This window comes from Eurytemora carolleeae, unplaced genomic scaffold (genome assembly GCF_000591075.1).
Source record: "Eurytemora carolleeae unplaced genomic scaffold, Eaff_2.0 scaffold203, whole genome shotgun sequence".
Lineage (NCBI taxonomy): Eukaryota > Metazoa > Arthropoda > Copepoda > Calanoida > Temoridae > Eurytemora > Eurytemora carolleeae.
The window spans coordinates 159,549-183,749 of record NW_019396139.1 but is presented as its reverse complement, the minus strand read 5'-3'; the positions used below and the strand labels follow the sequence as shown (position 1 = coordinate 183,749).

Below are 24,201 nucleotides of genomic sequence, written 5' to 3'. Positions count from 1 at the left end.
CACGAAAGGTATACAAATATACTTTCATGAGGGGAATATTAATAGACCTTTGATTGATTTCATGAGGGGAATATTAATAGACCTTTGATTGATTACATGAGTGGAATATTAATAGACCTTTGATTGATTACATGAGGGGAATATTAGTAGAAATTTGATTGATTACATGAGGGGAATATTAATAGACCTTTGATTGTTTACATGAGGGGAATATTAATAGACCTGTGATTGATTACATGAGGGGAATATTAATAGATCTTTGATTGATTACATGAGGGGAATAACTGATACACAAAGGTACTTCTTAAGCCTTTATTTCTGCAACAATGAGTTAGAAGATGTTTATTTAAACAACTAAATTTACAACATCTTTTTCTTTCTATCCCGTTGCGTAATTAATTTTATAGAAAACTGAAACTGGAAATAATCAATTTTAAGACAGACAAAACAGTGATTAACATATTACGTTTGTTCGGACAAAGGTTTAAAGGGTACCATTGTTAATCGGACAGGCCAAAAAAGAAATTATGCGCATTTTAAATTACTTCAAAATTACCTTAAATATTAACGTTAGCTTAAGTAATTTATGACCACACAAAGATTTAAGCAACATTTCATATCAATGGTTATTTAAAAAAAAAAAAATTTTACTTTTATTTTCTAGGTATATAACAGATATATTGCTTATAGTTTTTATAATGATAAACCTAACAATATTAATAAAATAATGATTGTGATATTGCCAGGAATCCATTAGTTCAGCAGATAGTTGCTAGTCGGCAGCAGTACAAATATACAGATAATATTACACTAAAGGTAAACAAATATGCAGATAATATTAAACTAAAGGTAAACAAATATACAGATAATATTACACTGAAGTTATACAAATATACAGATAATATTACACTAAAGGTAAACAAATATACAGATAATATTACACTAAAATTATACAAATATACAGATAATATTCCACTAAAGTTATACAAATATACAGATAATATTACACTAAAGGTAAACAAATATACAGATAATATTACACTAAAGTTATACAAATAAACAGATAATATTACACCAAAGGTAAACAAATGTACAGATAATATTACACTAAAGGTAAACAAATAAACAGATAATATTTCACTAAAGGTAAACAAATATACAGATAATATTACACTAAAGGTAAACAAATATACAGATAATATTCCACTAAAGGTAAACAAATATACAGATAATATTCACTAAAGGTAAACAAATATACAGATAATATTACACTAAAGGTAAACAAATATACAGATAATATTCCACTAAAGGTAAACAAATATACAGATAATATTCCACTAAAGGTAAACAAATATACAGATAATATTAAACTAAAGGTAAACAAGTATACAGATAATATTCCACTAAAGGTAAACAAATACACAGATAATATTCCACTAAAGGTAAACAAATATACAGATAATATTGCACTAAAGGTAAACAAATATACAGATAATATTCCACTAAAGGTATACAAATATACAGATAACATTACACTATAGGTAAACAAATACACAGATAATATTCCACTAAAGGTAAACAAATTTACAGATAATATTCCACTAAAGGTAAACAAATTGTTGAGTTGAGTGGAAAATAGGTCCATTTTGAAAATATATTTTTATAAATGGAAACAACCTAGTGTGTTGATACAGACCCAGGGAACACCTTGTTTTCAGATTTATTTTATTATCATTCAATTTGTAAAGATTGCCAATTCATTCTTAGATAGTTGCGCAAGCGACAAGAGAAATAATCAAATTCAAAACAAATTAATTAAAAAATATTATAAAATATAAACTATATACAAATGTATACGGTCTAAGTCGTATGTTGTAATTTTCTCAATTTGTAAGATTAGTAGCGATCAAAAGCGCTTTTTTATCGCATTAAGCCTATACCCCCTTTCATTTTTTGCGAACACTCCCTTTAAATGCATTTGTATTGTGTTTCATGGTGAGAATGGACAAAATGAATATATTCTGATAATATTTTCATTTGCAAACATTGTATAAATTGTAGCTTGCATTGATTTATAAAGATTTCAATTTATAATTACTTTTCCCGTTCATATAATTATCCTTGAATGGATCCTGTAAACCCGCAATATATTTAGATGTCGTCTTTGTTACAGCGAGCTATTTCGAAAAAAATACACAGATATTTTACAAGTAATAGCGGGGTTTCCGTTGAGATTCTTAACTAAAACATAACATTTGAACAACTTAGAGACTTCTCTGAAAAAAATTCTTAAGCGGCAAAGCCTTATAAAGGGGTTTATGGAATAAACTCAATTTGGCTGACCCTCCCCCCCTCTGAAAGGCTAAATTGGATTTTGAACACTGCTGATAAAGTAATACGCATGTCCATTATTAATGGAATGCAGGATATAATCATGCTTATTTAGATTTAATTTATCGGTTGCTTTGATTGTGTTTCAATAAATACATTTTAAATGACTTAACCTTAACAAGGTGTGAGTAATACGAATTTATCTAGTAACATAATAGCAAGTTTTTTTGCAAACTTAAGTTTTACAATCCCTATATATGTTCAACCTGACGGTGTAAACCTTTGATTATTTGTGGATAAGACTCAATTCCTTTAAGATATTTTGTTCTTCTCGATACCTCTGTAAGAAAGAGCTCTAATCCTTATCGATACCTATGTACATTAGAAGGAGTTATACTCCTTTTGGATATACCTCTGTACATAAGTAGGAGTTCTAATCATTCTGAATACCTCTATTCATTAGTAGGAATTCTAATGATTCTGGATACCTCTGTACATTAGTAGGAGTTCTATTCCTTCTGGATACCTCTATACATTAGTAGGAGTTCTAATCCTTCTGGATACCTCTGAACATAAGTAGGAGTTCTAATCCTTCTGGATACCTCTGTACATTAAAAGGAGTTATAATCCTACTGGATAACTCTGAACATAAGTAGGAGTTATAATCCTTCTGGATACCTCTGTACATTAGTAGAAGTTCTAATCCTTCTTGATACCTCTCATAAGTAGGAGTTATACTCCTTCTCGATACCTCTGTACTGTACATTAGAAGAAGTTCTAATCCTTCTGGATACCTCTGTACATTAGTAGGAGTTCTAATCCTCTTGATACCTCTGAACATAAGTAGGAGTTATACTCCTTCTCGATACCTCTGTACTGTACATTAGAAGAAGTTCTGGATACCTTTGAACATTAGTAAGAGTTCTAATCCTTCTGGATATACCTCTGTACATTAGTAGGAGTTCTAATCCCTCTGGATGTCTCTGTACATTAGAAGGAGTTCTAATCCTTTTGGGTATACCTCTGTACATTAGTAGGAGTTCTAATCCTTCTTTGAGTTTTAATCCCTCTAGATACCTCTGTACATTAGAAGGAGTTCTAATCTTTTTGGATATACCTCTGTACATTAGTAGGAGTTCTAATCCTTCTTGATACCTCTATACATTAGTAGGAGTTCTAACCCTTCTGGATACCTCTTTACATTAGTAAGAGTTCTAATCCTTCTGGATACCTCTTTACATTAGTAGGAGTTCTAATCCTTCTGGATACCTCTGTATACATTAGTAGGAGTTCTAATCCTTCTCAATACCTCTGTCATTATTAGGATTTCTAATCCTTCTTGATACCTCTGTACATTAGTAGAAGTTCTAATCCTTCTTGATACCTCTGTACATTAGTAGTAGTAGGAGTTCTAATCCTTCTCAATACCTCTGTCATTATTAGGATTTCTAATCCTTCTTGATACCTCTGTACATTAGTAGAAGTTCTAATCCTTCTTGATACCTCTGTACATTAGTAGGAGTTCTAATCCTTCTTGATACCTCTTTACATTAGTAGGAGTTCTTATCCTTCTTGATACCTCTGTCAGTACATTAGTAGGAGTTCTAATCCTTCTTGATACCTTTGTACATTAGTAGGAGTTCTAAACCTTCTTGATACCTCTGTACATTATTAGGAGTTCTAATCCTTCTGGATACCTCTGAACATAAGTAGGAGTTCTAATCCTTCTGAACCTGGATACCTCTGTACATTTGAAGGAGTTCTAATCAAAAACATAAAAGATTTCAACCCTTTCAAATTCATTGGTGTTAAAGGGACAGACCGGCTATGTTAAGATAGGTGAACTGAGAATGCAGTGTTGTGGACAAATTCTTTAGGATTCATATAAAACTTTTTAAAGATCTGTAAATCCTGAGTTTGAGCTCAAAGTAGACGTTCAAAATCGTACATTTGGGTGAATACGTTCTCAGAATCGGTTTTTTAAAATTACTAAATCATTTTCCTTGAATTTATTTGCAGATTTCTTCAAATTATTTAAATGTCGTCTTTTCAATAAAAGTTCCAGAAAATCTGCAGAAAATCTTTGTGAATAATGAGAAACTAGAATAATGAGAAAATGGAAACTGATATTTGAAAAAGATTACTTATTTTCGATGGTAAGATTAATTTTATATTCTCAACCTGTTCCTAAAAACTAATTTGTTTAATGTAAAATTTTGTTTACATTTTTTGTCGTTGTTATTTAATAATATAATAAACAATTCTGAAAACGTATCAACCCAAAAAGTACGATTTTGAACGTCGACTTTGCGTCCAAACCCAGGATTTACAGATCTTTAAAAAGTTTTTTATGTATCAATTGAATCCTAAAGAATTTTTCCACAACACTGCATACTCAGTTCTACTGCCTTACAATATAGCCGGCCTATCCCTTTAAAACCTCAAATTGCAATCAGATAAATCCCATTTTCTCCAATAATGTACAAAGAATAAATAATTGCGGTTTAAGTAATATTTTAAAGCAACATTTTGAAAGTAAAGAGTTTAAATTTAAATCCGTAACATATCTAATACCAATTATTTTAAAAATATCATAAATAAATGTAGGGGTGTTGTTTCCCACTTGGGGTTTTCGGGGTCCTTTGTATATTGCCAGGAATCCATTAGTTCAGCAGATAGTTGCTAGTCGGCAGCAGTACAAATATACAGATAATATTACACTAAAGGTAAACAAATGTACAGATAATATTACACTAAAGGTAAACAAATGTACACATAATATTACACTAAAGGTAAACAAATATACACATAATATTACACTAAAGGACAAATATACAGAATATAATACACTAAAGGACAAATATACAGAATATAATACACTAAAAGTAACAAATATACAGATAATATTACACTAAAGGTATACAAATATACAGATAATATTACACTAAAGTTATACAAATATACAGATAATATTACACTAAAGGTAAACAAATATACAGATAATATTACACTAAAGGTATACAAATATACAGATAATATTACACTAAAGGTAAACAAATATAAAGATAATATTAAACTAAAGGTAAACAAATGTACAGATAATATTACACTAAAGGTAAACAAATATACAGATAATATTACACTAAAGGTAAACAAATATACACATAATATTACACTAAAGGACAAATATACAGATAATATTACACTAAAGGTAAACAAAATACAGATAATATTACACTAAAGGTATACAATTATACATATAATATTACTTTAAAGGTAAACAAATATACATATAAAATTACAGTAAAGGTATACAAATATAGAGATAATATTACACTAAAGGTATACAAATATACAGATAATATTACACTAAAGTAAATAAATATACAGATAATATTACACTAAAGTAAATAAATATACAGATAATATTACACTAAAGTAAATAAATATACAGATAATATACACAAATATACGCAGATGATATTACATAAAAAATGGTTAAAAATGTCTTATGCCAAAGAACGTAGCGTCCATATAAATTCAATTCCGATATTACAACTTATATTTGTCAAATTTAATTTGATCAAATCATATATATGGTGGGTATGTACTTTGAGGATGATTTACCCTATTTACTTAATGTGTCTCTTTCCTCGATATTTAAGAGATTTCATCCGGGAAAAACAACTAGCGAACAAAACAAGAATTGAATTTGACATTTATAGATTGTAATATCTAGTAGTTTAGTTTTAGATTTGATTGAATTATTTATGATCTTTGTTAAACAGTGGAACTCTGTGAATATAAATGAATTATTTATGATCTTTGTTAAACAGTGCAACTCTGTAAATATAAATGAATTATATATGATCTGTGTTGAACAGTGGAACTCTGTAAATATAAATGAATTATTTATGATCTGAGTGGAACAGTGCAACTCTGTAAATATAAATGCATTATTTATGATCTGAGTTAAACAGTGGAACTCTGTAAATATAATTGCATTATTTATGATCTGAGTTAAACAGTGGAACTCTGTAAATATAAATGAATTATATATGATCTGAGTGGAACAGTGCAACTCTGTAAATATAAATGAATAATATATGATCTGAGTTAAACAGTCGAACTCTGTAAATATAAATGAATTATTTATGATCTGTGTTGAACAGTGGAACTCTGTAAATATAAATGAATTATATATGATCTGTGTTAAACAGTGCAACTCTGTAAATATAAATGCATTATTTATGATCTGAGTTAAACAGTGGAACTCTGTAAATATAATTGAATTATTTATGATCTGTGTTGAACAGTGCAACTCTGTAAATATAAATACATTATTTATGATCTGAGTTGAACAGTGGAACTCTGTAAATATAATTGAATTATTTATGATCTGACTGGAACAGTGCACTGTGCAACTCTGTAAATATAACTGGACGCAACAGTTAAAATATGATAAAATATTTGAAACAAAAAACTGGTAAAGAAAACGAAAAAAATATTTCTGCCGTGTTAAGTTATAATGCACTTACAGTGAGAAAAAGGTCCATTTGAAAATAATTTTTTTTTAAATGGACACAACCTAGTGTGTGTTGATGCAGACCCAGGGAACACCTTGTTTTCAGATTTATTTTATTATCATTCAATTTATAAAGATTGCCAATAAAAGAGAGAAAGAAAAGACATAGAAGAATATAGAGGGGGGGGGGATGATAAACACAAAAATATGAAAAATTTATAAAAAAAAATAACAAATACTTCTTATATATTTTTTCTTCAGGTTGATCCTAGTTTGCTTTATCACACAGGTCACAATTATTTATCATTATTATTACAACTATCATTATTAGTATTATTATCATTATCAATACTATCTTTATCAATCATCAATATTATTATTATTATTATTATCATCAATACAATATTATTCTTATTTTTGCATAATTATGTAAAAAAAAACTAACAACTTTACTTTTATAATGCTATAAGGTTATAAAATATATGAATGATAAAAAATATAAATAATAATAATAAAATATTAGGCCTAGATGCAGTCTGGCAACCAGTAAATGGGACTAAGCACAAGTTTTATGTATATTCTGGTAAGTCTATAATCTTAATTACACCCTGCAGACCAAGGTTGTATAATATACTTGCTTACTCTCGATGCTCCAATTAACGGGAAATATCGTCTCCTAAGATCAAATCCGTATATGACGTCACTGATTATAAATGTATTTTATCTATCTATGCCAAGAAGACGACATTTCTCGTACATTTTATCGGATCGAGAGTAAGTAACCTTATTATACCTGCAAACTAATTATTTGTCTCCTTCCATTTCAATAAAAGCGCGTGTGTTTCGCGCACCTCTGCCCCTTTAGTAAAAGTAAATTCAACCCAAATAGATTAACAAGTACAATAGGTGGCAACAGAGAAATGGAGAAATTATACGAGACGTCACAAGTGTCAAATATAACAAGGGAAAAGAAACTTTCTCACATTAGTTGTCATGTTTTCCAAGATTAAATACAAAAGTGTAAAAACAGAAAAAAGAGAACTCAAAATTGCACTTCTTTACCGTAAAATAAGCATTTTATTCCAAAATTATCACTATTATTAATGATTTTGTCGGACACAAAAACTAAGTTGACACTTATGACGTCAGAATACAGCTGTCCTGAGAGTGTACACATACTACGTTGCCATCTATTGTACTAGAAATCTATTTGATTCAACCTATATGAAGCATAAAGTCTGACCGCGTCAACCTTGTTGCACCGGCTAGTCCTGTCCATATAGCTAGGTACAGTACAAACTGTTACCGGAAACGTTGACCCGGCTCGGAAATTCAAATGTACTACGGCTGCCCTTGGTTTGTCTATAATTCAACAATCTGTAAATTTACACATTCGCCGACAGAAAAAAAAGAGAAAAATAGATCAAACTGTGTTAATTAAAGCTTGCAACAAGTACAGAACCGTTAAATATATAGTTTAGAGATGCTTCCATTGAAATATTCCATTTTGGTGATTATATAAGTTAGATTAGTAGTGATCAAAAGCTCTCATTTTTCACGTTTCTGCAGAGAAATAAAGGTTCGTCATTCTTTGTCAGTCTTAAGGTTTACGCTATTGATGTGAATCAGAAACTCTACAGTCCTTTAGAAACCTAACATAATTGATCCATATTATTGTTTTAATTTTTATTTTTTTTTATTTCTTAGCATATTATGATGGTCGTGATAAGAAGCCAACAATTCGTGTGATATCTGCAACAAAAACTAAAAAATCTGAAAAGGTAGATTCTTAAAAGATGTTATAGGTACTTTTCCAAAGGTAATTTCCCAACCTGCAGCGCTCGGCCCTTATTTTAGCCTGCGTCGCCTAATTGTAGGCTTAACTTAATCATATGGGAAGTTGCCACTTGGGATATTGTGACTTGGGAAGTCGCACTTAAAAAAAATGTTATTTGGAAATGTGTTTAATGAATGATCCTTGGATTAAAGAATTCTTACAAGAATTTTGCACAGTTCCATTCTTAATAATCTTTAATACCATGGAAAAACTCTTAGATGATTAAAAAAAACTTTTCAATTATGAACACACCGAGAGAACTGAATTTTCATTGATAAAATTAATTGAAATATTTTACTTTTTGCAATTCTTTTAGAATTTATTTTAATTTTAATACTCTTTAATTTTAAACTTAATTTTTTTCAGGTTTGGTGCAAACTATACTTTAAAGATAAGCAGTCTATTCTCGTGCCGGTAAATATCTAGATTTGTAACGCACAGTGATTCAAAGGTTTCAATTGTGCTCATGTAAAAACTGATGAGAATTACACCAATTTCTTCTTAACACATAAAGCTTAAAACAATTGCGTTATTGTTATATTTACTTGTTTAAAGCTACACAATTATAAGTAAAATGGGGATATAAAAATAAAAGGCGTTTAATGACGCTTTAAAGTCGATCTAATCTTGATGCAACTATTCATAAATACCTGGATCTCCGTGAACGTCCTGTGATAAGATGGACCAAGTTCTGTTAATAAACCGTGCTTTTTTTAATTAACGGACACTTTTGTTTATCGGTTGCGTTGTTAGATCGTTTTTAGATCGTTAACGAAGGTAAGTTGTTACGGTCGCTACTGATATATCTCGTAATAGAATTTAGAATTTAGAATTTAGTTTAACTATAAAACGTATATGTTCCTACTGTATAGAAATGTAAAACTGTTTAAAACTATTAATCCTAAGGATTATATTAAAAACAATGTATAAATAATTGTTCAGGCTGTGATATCAACAATCAGAGAAAACTGGAATCTAAAATATTCTGCAACTTTCCTCAACTGTCAATTGTTCAACAAAACCTCACAAACATATTTAGGAAATTATGGAAACAAACTTTTTAAAACTTTAATCTCAGTTTTGAAAGGAAACTTTAAACATTTTTAATCAATTCACGCCACTCTAAAAGTTGCATTATCCTAGCCGGTACATCATGTAAAGTAAATGCATTCAGTCGTACAAACCAGTCCGGACTACCCAGTGTAAAGTCGACCCGGTACGTTTTATGCAACAAATAGAGCCTGTCAAGATCACAGTTGATAAAAGTGAAAAAATCTGAAAGTTAGTGTTGTTGATGATTTTTCTGTAAAAGTGATTCGCAGATTTATGCAGTTGAGGCAATGAAGTAAATTGAGAGAATTTGAATCTTTTCAGAACAGAAAAAGTATATAGGATATTTTTAAATGTGTTATTCTGAGAGGGCGCTAAAGGGGACCGTTGCTAGTCGGGAATTTAACCCGTTGAATCATTTGATAGACAGTCCCTTTAAAGCAAAACAAAAAACAAAACACAAAATCCAAATAAATAAAAACTGAAATAACGGAAAAGAAAAACAAATTTCAAAATACGGTTTTATTTTTTTTTAACTGAAAACAACTCAAAGATATTTTATTGCTATGAATGATTTGAGTTTTTTAAGATTTATTATTTATGATATGATACTAAAGCATTGTTTGTATTCAGGCATAGTTGAGCCAAATAATACAAAGATTGGAGTTTGTGTGAAACCAATCCACTACAACTACAATAAAACTTTTCAGTTTATTCAGTTTATAGAACTAAACAAACTTCTAGGTGTTTCAAGGTAAACATATCATTCCCTTTCATTCCCTTTTATTCCCTTTCATTCCCTTTTATTCCCTTTCATTACCTTTCATTACCTTTCAGTCCCTTTCATTTCAATTCATTCCCTTTCATTCCCTTTCATTTCAATTCATTCCCTTTCATTTCAATTCATTCCCTTTAATTTCAATTCATTCCCTTTCATTCCCTTTCATCCCATTTCATTCTCTTTCATTGCAATTCATTCCCTTTCATTCCTTTTCATCCCATTTCATTCCCTTTCATTTCTATTCATTTCGTTTCATTCCCTTTTATTCCCTTTTATTCCCTTGCCTTTCCTTTCATTTCAATTCATTCCATTTGATCCCTTTCATTCCCTTTCATTCCCTTTCATTCCCTCTCATTCCCTTTCATTCCTTTGCATTCCTTTTCATTCCCTTTTATTCTCTTTCATTCCCATTCAGTCCCTATCATTCCCTTTCATTCTTTTTCATTCTCTTTCAGTACCTTTTATTCCCTTTCATTCCCTTTCATTCCCTTTCATTTCAATTCATTCCCTTTCATTCCCTTTCATTCCCTTTCATTCCCTTTCATTTCCTTTCATTCTCTTTCATTCCCTTTCATTCTCTTTCAGTCCCTTTCATTCCCTTTCATTCCCTTTCATTCCCTTTCATTCCCTTTCATTCTCTTTCAGTCCCTTTTATTCCCTTTCAGTCCCTTTCATTCCCTTTCATTCCCTTTCATTCCCTTTCATTCCCTTTCATTCCCTTTTATTCCATTTTATTCCCTTTCATTCCCTTGCATTCCCTTTCATTTCAATTCATTCCCTTTCATTCCCTTTCATTCTCTTTCAGTCCCTTTCATTCCCTTTGATTCCCTTTCATCCCTTTCATTTCAATTCATTCCCTTTCATTTCTTTTCATTCCCTTTCATTCCCTTTCAGTTCCTTTCATTCCCTTAAATTCTCATTCACTCTCTTTTATTCCTATTCATTCCCTATTATTCCCGTTTATTTTTTAGTTTCTAGTATCTAAATTTCTGTCAATTATGTTTCGAGCAATTTTACCAGACTTTTAATTCATTTACATTTTAGATTTACTCTGTACAATTCCACGATGAGTATTGGTATGTCCTGTGTTCTAAACTACTATGTACAACAGGAAATCATTGTGTTAAACATCATTCATTTCATTAAATTTTTTGCAACAAGCTCAAATTTTTAAATCTCTAAATCTTTGCAACCTCATGGGTCAAACTTTTGATATTTAAACTATGACTAGATAATTGATTCCACAGAAATGATAATTTAAAATATCTAAGGTCTACGAATAGGGTTGCAAAGATAAAAAACAAGTTTCTTTTCCTGTTTTTGTTATTTAAATTCTTTAATCATGAACTGTTTATTTCTGAATTGTTCATTTGAGGCCAGCTAAAAGATAATTTAGAAAAACTATGTCCCGCTGAATTCTAAAATGCTTATATACAGGATTTTAGGAATTATTAGAAATCCAGCACAATTTCAATTTAGAAATATTAAAATACAAAGGAATTGAGTCTTTACCACAAACTCACATTTTCTAATCCCTATATCTTTGCAACCTGATGGTTGAAACCGATGATATTTTAAACTTAGACTATTTGATCTAAAAGAATAGTTTGAAATATCAAAGGTCTGCGACATTGGTTTAATATAGGGGAGAACAAATTAGAGTTTGTGGCAACAACTCATTTCCTTTATAACTTGATTTAAATAAAGTTTAATCGTTGAATAAGGTATTAAATAATGGTTACAATGGGTTACAAAGATATATGAATTAGAAAATTTTAGTTTGTGGCAAAAACTCAGTTTCTTTATTTCATTGCATATTAAAAGTATTCGAAACTTTTTTATTCTTCTTAATACCTGTTCTAAAAGAGGAGTAATAAACTGCTGGTTACTAAAAACCATATTTCGTATTGTATTGTATTAATTGCTTATTCAATGTCTATATAAAGTTATTGGTAAAATCTGTCCTAGGACATGATCGATGATGATGAAAAAACAACGAAATATATATTTCCTATTTCTAAGTTGTGCATTCTACAGCTGAGATGAGATTTTAAAAGCTTAAACCCGACTAAAACTTGGTCTTTGCGTCTGCTTAGACCCAAGTAAAGCTCAAGACAAAACCCGGGTTTTTTAATGTCCTTGAGTTTAGTAAGAACCAACCCTCTTGGGTTTTTCTCTCTTTAAGGCTCGAGTCTTCAGTAGCTGATGATTGTAAATTTCGTAAAAATTTTTATATTTGTATATTTGTACATTTAAAATCTCGAGAATTATTTGTGGTGTCAAATTTTATTGATTATATAAAATAAACATACTATTAAAATAATGTATCTACATAAAGTTTGAACTTTCGAAATTTACATGTCCTTGTCACAGCTGATCTGACGGTATTATGTCTGCTACAGAGAGAAAGCTTGCAAAACAGTCTCTTATTGGTCGAATCAGAAGCAATCCTGACTTGGGTTCTATCTAAGCCCGAGTTGGGTTTTACTTGGGTTTAAGCTTTTAAAATATCATCTTTTGATAAATATTCTCCAATTCTGATTTTTACTGTGAAATATGTTAACTGTATGGTTCAGGGTACGGTTCAGCTACTTCCCTGGAACCTGAATATTCCGTCACAAACTGAAATCAGGCAGAAACAGAATAAATTATTTATCTTTAATTTTATGTCAAATTGCATGCGCTTCATCTGAAATTTTTTAATTATGACAGTCTGGGGGTTAATAAGATAGTTTATAAATATTTTAATTGTAACATTTTAATATGCTTTCCATTTTCAGTAAACCTTTAAATGGATTAACATTTAATAATTCAATGAATCCCAACCAAATGTCAGGCATACATAAACCTATACAGTCTAGTAAATGTCACTGTGTTTGAAAATAGAATTTAAAAAACATTGAATAGTATTTAAAACTAACAAAATTTATAAAGATGAAATAAGTTTAAAAAACGAGAAATTTTTTAAAGATTGTTTTTATTTCTCATATTATGTCTAATGCTGGCTCTGTCAATTTTAGAATTTAAATCACATTTTACAATCAAACACGTTAAAAATCAAAATAAATGTACATAAATGTGGCTCTTTGTTAGTTCTTCTGTTTTTTTGGCACCCAAAAAAAAGTCTGAACGGCAAAACTATTTGGGCCAAAGTTTGTGATATCTATCATCATGCCCCAAAGATGGTTTTTGGCCGGTCAAAATTGATCAATTTTGTCTGGATATATCGCTAAAAAAAGTGGAAAGGCCTTTTAGCTGTGTCTAAAAAAGGGGACACCAAGCGTCTACATTTTTATTCATTTATTCAATTGTTTTGTATCTGTATAGAACCGAGGGACTGTTTGCAGCATTAAATGACTGTTTGTACAGAAACATGAATACTGTCAAATATCTGATGTTAATAGACTTTGATGAATTCATAATTCCTCACCAGGTAACTATGGAAACTGTCCATTTACTGCTTGATTTAAAGGTTGCAAGCAAGCAAGCAAAAATCGATGAGAATTTTGCCAATTACTTCTTAAAACACAAAGCTAACAACAAGTGATTTAAAGAGCTAAAATGTCCATGTAAAGTGGTACAGAAAAGCATAATTGAGTTTGAGCGGTAAAATAAAAGCCCAAGGAGTTGTGACACTTCAATGTCGACCCTTTTTTAAAAATTGATGAGACTTTTATAAGGAGACTGATTCTATGTACCTTGTGAAAAATCATGTTTGCAACATTAAAATCATGTTTTAAAACATTAAAATCATATTTTACAACATTTAAAAAGTATATAATTAAAATAAAATATAGCTCTACCTTTTAAAAATAACATTTTTATAATAAGAAAAAGTATATAATGTAAAATTAAATATAGCTCCATCTTTTAAAAACATCCCTATTGTTCGAAAGTCGTTTATAGATACAATTATATATTCCCGGGCCCAATCTTTATATATAAATTTGGCTTGTCTTTCTGTTTGTCTGTTTGTTTGTATCCAATAAACGTAAAAACGACTGAACCGATCGGGCCCAAATTTTTTGTGGTACATCAAGTGACCACAGGGAAGGTTTCTGAATGATAAAATTTTTTAAAAATGTGTTTTAAAGGTTTTTAATTTTATGAAAAAAATTAAATTCTTGAAAATCGGCGAATTTTTTTTTAAATCCGCAAAAATGTTTTGTTTTTAAATGTAAACAAAAGAACATGTTAACAATTTTAATAGAAGATGGGCCCTAAAAGCATGATATTGATTACATTTTCTAAACGAATTTACGCACTCATAGATTTATTATTAAAATTTAATGAAAGAAAATTTATGAAACGTACAAAATGTTTGTCAAATTTTCTTTTACTTTGAAAGCTTAAAGCTGTTGTGTTCCGATACATCTCATAAAAGTTCAACTTGAATTTCTAGAAAATTAAATATTTGATAAACTTTCATCACACTTTGATGAAATATTCGAATATAACTTTTTTTAAATGATTGTAGCAGAATGAAGAAAAGAATGATAAAAATATCTAAATTAACTCTAAATGGACATTTTAACGAACAACATTATATCAAGAAAAAAACCAAATCATTGATGTTTTTAATAATTTTCTTTTTATAGTGTTGTATCGGAATATTTTACAAGTTAAGCGGAACCCCTATTTTAGTTGACATTATTTAACATTATCTTTCCTCCATTACCATTTCTGTAATTGCTCTCGGCTTGTCCCCAGCCAAATTGTTAAAATCTGGCAACGGTTTAGAATAATAATAAAAATAATCTTGAAGAATCCGGATATATCCCGGTATAGTACAATATATATCCAAGTATAGTACACTATACCCAAGTATAGTATACTTTATATCCAAGTATAGTATACTATGAATACTATATATCCAATTATAGTATACTAATATATCCAAGTATAGTAATCTAGTATTCTCCAATACAGTACAGTACAGTATCCAAAAAAGCTAAATCACATAGTCCAGGGAAGGTTAATGACTGGTCAAAGTTGATAAAATTTATCTGGAAAAAATAATGAAAAATTTATTATTTTTTTTAATTGCGCCTGATTAAATTAAACGGAAAAATCTGCGAAAAATTTAGAACGATTCAAAATGGCATTTTTCAGATGCGCCCTTAAAGCCTAGTTTTTACATTTGTAAGTTTGATATGAATATATTCAGTGCTGAATAATATATAAATCTTGTTCTATGCGCATTCTTGTGATTTATATTTTCATTTTCCATATATTTCCATATTTATAAAGATATATCCTCAATATTTACATATATTCAACAATATTTTACCTTCAATCAATGCATTCAAATTATGTCATCAAGTGGAAAATATATTATTCAGTCCAGTTATACTAATTCATGATTTTTTATTATTTGTCTGTGATTTAATTTTGTTACACTGTTTACCTATTTAAATTTTAAAAAGACATAGTTAACACTATTATTGATATACTTAGTATACTCTATTATTATTATTATTATTATTGTCATTCCTTCCATTATGATTATATTTTTTATTATTAGTTTTATTGTTATTGTTTATCTCAATATACAGTGATAACCATAAAACAATGAAATGGAAAGACGTCAATAATACTGACTCAATAAAGTGATTTTAAGTGTATTTGATGTTTCTACAACACGCACCTCTGCCCCTTAAGTAAAAGTAAATTCAACCTATATGAAGCTTAAAGTCTGACCGCGTCAACCTTGTTGCACCAGCGTCCATAGAGCTAGGTACAGTACAAACTGGGACCGGAAAGGTTGACCTGACTCGGAAATTCAAATGTACTACGGCTGCCCGTGACAAAGCAATTCTTTTATATAGATACTTAGAAAATCACTAATTAATGGAAATGAGTCTGTTTACATCGGTGAATTTTTGTGTTTCTTTAGGACATTGAACTATTTAAAGTCATAACTTGAGTCTAAAAGTCGTCTTACTATTTCATAGTTTTCTGTTCATCACTGTACTATAATCATTACTGTTGTTGATCAGGAAAGCCAGTTAATCCATCAGAGGTTGCATCATACAGGAACATTTTCAAATTAAAAACAAAAACTCAAATCTACGAAAAGTCGTAAACTTTTAACCTTACTAGTAGGGATAGGGGAGGGGGGNGGGGGGATTTATGAAAACATGCTTTCACACGGATTTAATAGTTTGGTCCTAATTTTAGTAAGAAGTGACTTTCAATCCCAATTTGACCTATTAAACATAATTTATTCGCCTTTCTCTATTTTAATTTTTTCCCCGTCATATTTGTTCTAAAAAAAGTAATTAGTTTTGAACTAAATTGGGATCGAATTCAATTAGAAAAAACCAAACACATCTCACCAGTATACCAGAATATTGTGGACACCCCTCAATATGCAAAATACATCTATGTTTATAATTTACATCTTTTTATTTATATTTCAGCTTTAGGTTCACTTAGCAAATGGATTCGGTAAACAAAGGATTTGCATAAAAGCAGAAAATATTCTTCCACAAGTTTTTATTTTTTCCGACAAATGTTTTATATTTGAAATATTTCAGTTTTCAAAATTCATTTTTCTACCTTCAATGGGAGAATGATGGATCGTTTTCCTCCAACCAAGAGTTAACTGCGCTCTCAAAAACCAAGGAAATTCATTCATTCGAATTTTTTTGTTAATTTTCAAGAAAGTCTCTTGCTTGAAAATCATCATATAAAATTATTTAGGATCATAAATAAGCTAATTTTTGCTATTTAAACAGGTTTCTGGGGGCTAGACAGTCAAAAAAAAATTCCATAAATGAAAACTTAAACAAACGTTTTTTCAATGAATTATAATGATTTTAAAGATATTTCACTATGGCAGAAGTGAATCAATATTGTTTAATTTTTTGAATATAAAAAAACTAAAAAACCATTTTTAAAAAACATTTTGCGAGTGTATCTTTCAAAATGTATAAATTTCAATCCATTTAATTAGAAGCTAATCGGGTTGATTTCTTATTTACAAAAATGATTTTTCTTAAACTTTGTGACATTTCTTCAAGATTTCAATTATCATTATTAGCTTTTAGCTTTTCGGCTCAGGATTTATCCCTTTTAACTTAAAATAAACTTAATTGTAAATGACATTTTTAAAGATTTAAAAGTTTTGGACCTTCTTAACATATTTGAGCGGCTGGTTACTTGGTTGTGTTCTTCAGAACAATTCCTTCAAACTTGAAATTTATGAAAAATTTTTCTTTAACCTCGAAATTTATAAACAATTCCTTTAACCTTGAATTTATGAAGAAATTTATGAACAATGTCTATAATCTTGAATTTATGAAGAAATTTATGAACAATCCCTTTAACTTTGAATCTATGAACAATCCCTTTAACCTTGAATTCATGAAGAAATTCATGAACAATCCCTTTAATCTCCAAATTTATGAACAATCCCTGTAACCTTGAAATTATGAAGAAATTCATGAACAATCCCTTTAAACTTGAAATTTATGAACAATCCTTTTTATTTAAAACAAAAATGAATGAAACTAATCGTTTAGAGAAAATTGAAATTCCATCCTCCAAAGCAAAGATCTAAGGAATAAAATCATTTCTTTTCAAAACTGTTTTCACTAGATTTGTCTTTTAAGGATTTGTTCAAAGCAAACATCTTGTAAACTGTTGAAAAATAAATCTTATTAATTTTCAAGCCAAAATTTAACTAAATCTTTAGTTATTGTTCCTTATATTTTTTTTATTTAAAAAGTTTATTGTTTTAGTTTTATATTTGTTGCAATACTTTCGGTTTAATGGTCCAATTTACATTATTATTGGCAATGGGTCCAAGAAATAGATTTTATTTATTTTCTAAAAAAATGGAAGAAAAAACGAGAAAAGATAATGTTTCGTTAATGGGAAAATATTCGATAATTTGATCTGGTCTATGTAAAACTCTAAAAGTATTAGTCTCAATTTTTGTCTAAACGTTGAAATCATCGTTTTCTGTTTTATATAGAATGGTCATGCCTTTACTTTGGTTTTTTCGAATTCAAATTTAAACTTTTTAAAGGGAATAAAATTGCAATTTCGAGTGACCCAACAGTTTTAACCTTTGTCAAATCATCGACAGTTGAGTAACTAGTCTTATGTTTACATTAAGTCAAATATCCCCTTCAAAAAAAAAACAGTGTACTGCAAAATTGTGAGAAATGTCCTGCCGGGGCGGAAAACTGTTTATGATAGCATACAACGTATAAACTCGACATAGCTGACATTACATATTTCTCGAGATACCCGAGTCCAACACAGTTTTCAATAAATAAAAATATTTATTTTCTACGACTTCTAGAAAGTAGATTGATTTTTCAAAATATAAAACAGCTTGTAAACAGTCAAGGGTTTAAAGAGTACTGTTTGGAATCAGACATGCCACTCTATGAAAGGAGAAGTCACTTGAAATTACGCCTACAGTCCCTTTAACATAATGGCTTAATATTCCTTCAGGCATGAACTGATGTCTATTGTCTTTGTTTGAAGAAGATGTTTTATTTGTTTCAATATTAGATTTCTGTGTTAATATAATCTTGTGCAAACAGCAGTAGTCTGTCGGGTGACAGTTAACAAGAGAGAATGTGATTGAATGGGGANGGGGGGGGGGGGTAGGACCAGATATAACATTTGTGTTACTAAGTGAACCAATGGGGAAAATCTGGAAAAATCCCCTTCATTATTTTGAATATATGTGTAAATTGCACAGTTGTGATATTGAAAAAAAAATTATTTTTTAATAGTTCCCACTGCAGTTCTGGATTATTACTTTAACAAGAAATCAAGACGAAAAATCATGATTTAATTTTTAAGTATATCTGCATTCCTTCTCAAGTTGTTGAAGCAGGAAATCATTTTGTCTGGGAGTTCAAACATGGCAGGTAATTCTAGTTTAGAAGGCAGGAGATCATTTTGTCTGGGATTTTAAAAAGGGCAGGTAATTCTAGTTTAGAGGGCAGGAAATCATTTTGTTTGGAAGTTCAAACATGGCAGGTAATTCTAGTTCCTGAGGCAGGAAATAATTTTGTCTGGAAGTTTAAACATGGCAGGTAATTCTTGTTTCTGAGGCAGGAAATCATTTTGTCTGGGATTTTAAATAGGGCAGGTAATTCTAGATTAGGAGGCAGGAAATAATTTTGTCTGGGAGTTCAAACATGCCAGGTAATTCTAGTTCCTGAGGCAGGAAATCATTTTGTCTGGGAGTTCAAACATGGCAGATAATTCTAGTTCCTGAGGCAGGAAATCATTTTGTCTGAGAGTTCAAACATGGTAGGAAATTCTAGTTTTTGTGGCAGGAAACTATTGTCTGAGAGTTAAATTGCATTAAATTATAGTACATAGGGCATGAACTACATTTTTTGTAGTTTAAGCATGGCAGGTTGTTCTAGTTTAAAAAGCAGGTAGTACTTGCAGTTTTAACAAATGTTTTTTCTAGATATTTGACTTAAATACAAGAATAGATTTTCGACCAAACCTGGAAAAAGATGTTGATATATGAATACAATATACAATATAAAATTATACATACCACACTGTGAGTGTGACACAATCACAATGGGGGGGGGACTTCCATTCCTCCCCTCTCTGTTTTTTCTTAACTTAAAAACGGCTTACATTAGAGCACTCAAACTTTTTCACTTTTTCAACTTTAAAGTTTTTATGACAGCTAGATGCTGTTTCAAAAAAATCAAAAACAGTCTGTAATCATTTTACTTATAGAGCTATAGATCGAAAATCTATTTATTTTGAAAAAAAATTAAACATTAGAAAACATGTGTGACATGTTAATATTTGTCAAAAATAAAAAATAAAAAAAATTTTCCACATTTTACCGACGTACTCTATAACCTCTCAAGCACTCTTACCACTTAAGTTAGATGTCTACTTTTTTAATAAGCTCTTCCCTATCAACTCTAAGAAAAAACACCCCCCTCCCCCAACTATATTAGACAAAAATAGGCCAATCGGAATAGGTATAAGTAATTCAATACTTACTTTTTTATATATTTTAAAGAACACTGAATGTTCCCACAAGTACAGGCTTCCTTCATCATTACAGAGTTTGTGAATTTGGAGGTAAAACTACGCATTCATAAGTAAAGTTACGCATTCACAAGTAAACCTACGCATTCATAAGTAAACTTACACATTCATAAGTAAACTTACGCATTTACAAAAAAACCTACGCAATCACAAGTAAACTTATTAATACATTTGACCCAAAAATTCGGAATCAAAGCTAAATAACTATAGTTTAACACGCATATCTACGGCTAAATCTTAATTAGCTATTAATAAATTTAGCGTAAACATTAAGAATCAAAACTAAAAAATCATAGCCTGTATACCTTCATCAATTTTCCCCCAGTTAAAATTAAACAATCACAATTTAAAACCTTGATTACTTCTGATCTTAATTAATCAACCATTACTACACAATTAAGCCTTCATTACTTCACAATTAAACCTTCATTACTTCACAGTTAAAGCTTCATTATTTCACAATTAAACCTTCATTACTTCACGATTTAACCTTCATTTCTTCATAATTTAATATGCATTTTAGTCTTTTTTAATATTGATAAAACTGTAAGTAATGAAACCATAATAATACTTTAATAAACCTTATTTATACTGTATTTAAACACTTTTTTACAATTAAATAAAATTAAACAATTTCTTCATTAAACCATGCAAACTTTTAATTGAATTTAGCCTTGAATTAAAAAAACTTCTCTCAATTAGTTTTTATATAACCTTAATTATGATATTATACAACCTTAATTATGATATTATACAACCTTAATTTAACCTTGATTAAAAAAAGACTTTAACATAATCATTTTATACTTGTAAATCACATTTTAAATTTAATTTACTGGAATAAAAATATTATGATGTCTTATGGATAAGAAAGCATTGATAACTATTTTTTGATTTTTTTTGCGATTGTGAATAAAAGTATATTTAAATTTTAGGGAATGATTGCATAAAAAATGCTCATGTTGAAGATAAAAGGTAAAATAGGACCCATAAAACTCTAAAACTAAAGACGACATTTTAACAAGAGCAACTTATTACAATTTCAATCCTAGCTTCAGTCGTCTTCATATTCCACAGTTTTATGTGGCCTACTGTATGTTTAACAGAAACGTATACATAGCAGTTAAAAGTAATATTAAAGATAAATCTAAAAGTAAGATGTTTCTCTAAATCAAATGAACTTCTAAATTTTGTCCCTCCCCTCCTCTACTCCAACCTTTCTCCCTTATTCCATGTTCCCCCTTTCTCCCTTACTCCCCCTTTCTCCCTTATTCCCCTTTCTCTTTACTCCCTATAAATTTAAAAGGATTATATCGAGTATCTTCTCTATTATTGGAGGATTCACCAATAACTGATATTTTCTAAATTTAAATAATTTAAATCTGTAATCTATGTTGGATATTTTAAACCTGGCAGATTTAAATTTACTCCAGAAACAGAATACAAACTTTACTAATTTGTTAAATTTAAAATATACAGGCAGGGCATTTCAGGGATTGTCGACGAAATGTTATGTGAACCGAATTTACATCTTTAACGTCTTATTATTCGTTTTCCTAGCTTGAAAGTGTTTAATTTTGAAAATTTCCTTCAATGTTTCTTAAGCGGAAATGCGCAATTTTCAATTTCTATTTCTGCATTTCCAATTTCAATGCTCAATTTTGAAAGAGGCGATGACAAAGCTTTAAAAGAAACTGGAACTTGGAAGCTTAATTTCAATTGACCCTCAAAGCAAGGATGGCAATGTTCGATTTACAACAGTACACTTGAAACTTTAATCTGATAAAATATGTGGAAGATACGTCGTTTTCCTGACTTGAAAAGTAAGTATTTCTGTCAGTTTCTCCGTTCCCACTTATATAATCAAGAAATGTGCAAGTCACTTCCACAGAGAAACCGTAAACCTAAATAAACAGTTTAAAGTTACAAAAACATGAATATCTAATCCAAAGAATAATAATGTAATAGTCATTTCAGAGGTGTACAAACACCGCCTAGAGAGAACTGGTTTCAATATGTACGCAGAGAATACGCAACAACAATTGACTTTCCTTGCCTGCATTACCTTGATCTAATTCAGACAAACCTTTAAAGGGAACCGTTATGAATCGGACATTTCCATCTTTGTTTCGAGGGTCACTTGAAATAACGCTTACAGTCCCTTTAATTAAATGAAATGATAAGTCTACAGATCCTTTCAGCCCTGCTTTTTTCAAGCCTACTTTTATTCCTTGTTTAGAATTCCTAATATTTGGGGTCGGCAACTACTCAACAATATTAAAAGGTATGATAAATATAATGATGATCTTTTTTATTCAACCCCCCCCCCCTCCTTTCCTTCACATAGTATTATGCAATACAGCTAAAATTGCCCACTCTAAACATTTGTTTATTATTTGTTTAAATCTAAATTACAAAAGTTGTCAGAAATGTTGAACAGAATTGAATAAAATGAGATATCTCTAATATTCTGATCAAAATTTCGAAAAAAAAGTTTTAATTTTGAAATTCTTTTACTACTTTTTCGTAAAGTGCACTCAATCATTTTTTATCTTATTTACAGAAAAATCAACATAAAATAAGAAAAAAATTTTTATTGGTGCTCTAAAACTGTCAAATTTTGTTTAGGCGTAGTGAGGAGACAAACTGTGATTTAAGATTTAATAATTTTGATAATCCTTGATTTTAACATGAAAATAAATGGATAAAATTAAACATGTTTTATTACAAAGATCTATTTAGTTATGTTATGGTTGACAATTCTGTTTTCAGAGTCAATTTCACACACTTTTAGTCGTAAAAGAGAGTATTGTCCAGTTGGGAAATAGACGAAGTATACTATTTTTTGGGATTTCAAGTGACCACTAAATTTCTTTAAGTCGAAGAAACCCCAGAAATATGTGGAAGGGAGAGACTGGACAGGTAAATTATTTGAACCGAAAGAGCAGTATTATAGAGAAATGTTTTAGGATGCATTTGATACCAACGAGACGTTTTTACTGCGTCTGATTAAGAGCGTAAATTCGTTTGTAACATTTCACCAGATGGTCTGCAGAAGAAAATTTTTGAAATTAATTAATAAAGCGGAAAGGGTTAGATGACATAATCCGGATAGGATATCGACATCCTATCCATCCTATAAAGTGTAAAAGATTTTAATATTTAAGTCACATATCACGTTTATCCTGACTCTGCAGTCTGCAGTGTTCTCTTGTTGATTGAATTCTCACAAAACATAAAGCGAAGGTTTCACAAAAAATGTGTAGTTGGTTCAAACCATGGATTATTTAACAATTCAGACAGAAACTAGATGTCTTCTTTTCAAGATTTAGGAATTTTTGTTCACAATAAACCTGGGGCAGAAGTTCAAGTATTGGTGTAAACTGCCCCAAAATCAAAATTTGGGTTATATGTCAATATATCCGTGCGTTTGTGCGTTATCTTTTCTTTTATTTGTGATAATCTTGAATCAAAATAAAATCAGCAATCCATGTTTTTCCTTGCGCCAGTGCATTTTCAATCAAAACTTTGATTTCAATTGAAAAATATCATTTTATTTAGCAAAAACGTGCGTTCTTGCGCCGCGCAAGAACGCATGAAAATGACACTTGAAAAAAAATT

At 29.7% G+C, this 24,201-nt stretch overlaps 1 protein-coding gene across 1 annotated transcript in view; it reads left to right on the top strand.

Annotated features, from left to right (window-relative positions):
* Positions 1 to 23,295, top strand: part of LOC111696112 (uncharacterized) — a 28,879-nt gene extending 5,584 nt beyond the window's left edge. The window contains exons 2-20 of the mRNA XM_023465653.1: positions 4,939 to 5,057; positions 7,118 to 7,145; positions 7,380 to 7,439; positions 8,564 to 8,637; positions 9,060 to 9,107; positions 9,636 to 9,770; positions 10,016 to 10,038; positions 10,297 to 10,497; positions 11,569 to 11,635; positions 13,101 to 13,156; positions 13,852 to 14,067; positions 16,519 to 16,560; positions 17,064 to 17,151; positions 18,051 to 18,089; positions 19,351 to 19,418; positions 20,552 to 20,613; positions 21,516 to 21,555; positions 22,820 to 22,864; positions 23,209 to 23,295. Of these exons, the coding sequence (XP_023321421.1) occupies positions 4,939 to 5,057; positions 7,118 to 7,145; positions 7,380 to 7,439; positions 8,564 to 8,637; positions 9,060 to 9,107; positions 9,636 to 9,770; positions 10,016 to 10,038; positions 10,297 to 10,497; positions 11,569 to 11,635; positions 13,101 to 13,156; positions 13,852 to 14,067; positions 16,519 to 16,560; positions 17,064 to 17,151; positions 18,051 to 18,089; positions 19,351 to 19,418; positions 20,552 to 20,613; positions 21,516 to 21,555; positions 22,820 to 22,864; positions 23,209 to 23,263 (1,466 nt within the window). The 3' untranslated portion in view covers positions 23,264 to 23,295. The remainder of the gene's footprint in view (positions 1 to 4,938; positions 5,058 to 7,117; positions 7,146 to 7,379; positions 7,440 to 8,563; positions 8,638 to 9,059; positions 9,108 to 9,635; positions 9,771 to 10,015; positions 10,039 to 10,296; positions 10,498 to 11,568; positions 11,636 to 13,100; positions 13,157 to 13,851; positions 14,068 to 16,518; positions 16,561 to 17,063; positions 17,152 to 18,050; positions 18,090 to 19,350; positions 19,419 to 20,551; positions 20,614 to 21,515; positions 21,556 to 22,819; positions 22,865 to 23,208) is intronic.
* Positions 23,296 to 24,201: the final 906 nt, after the last annotated feature.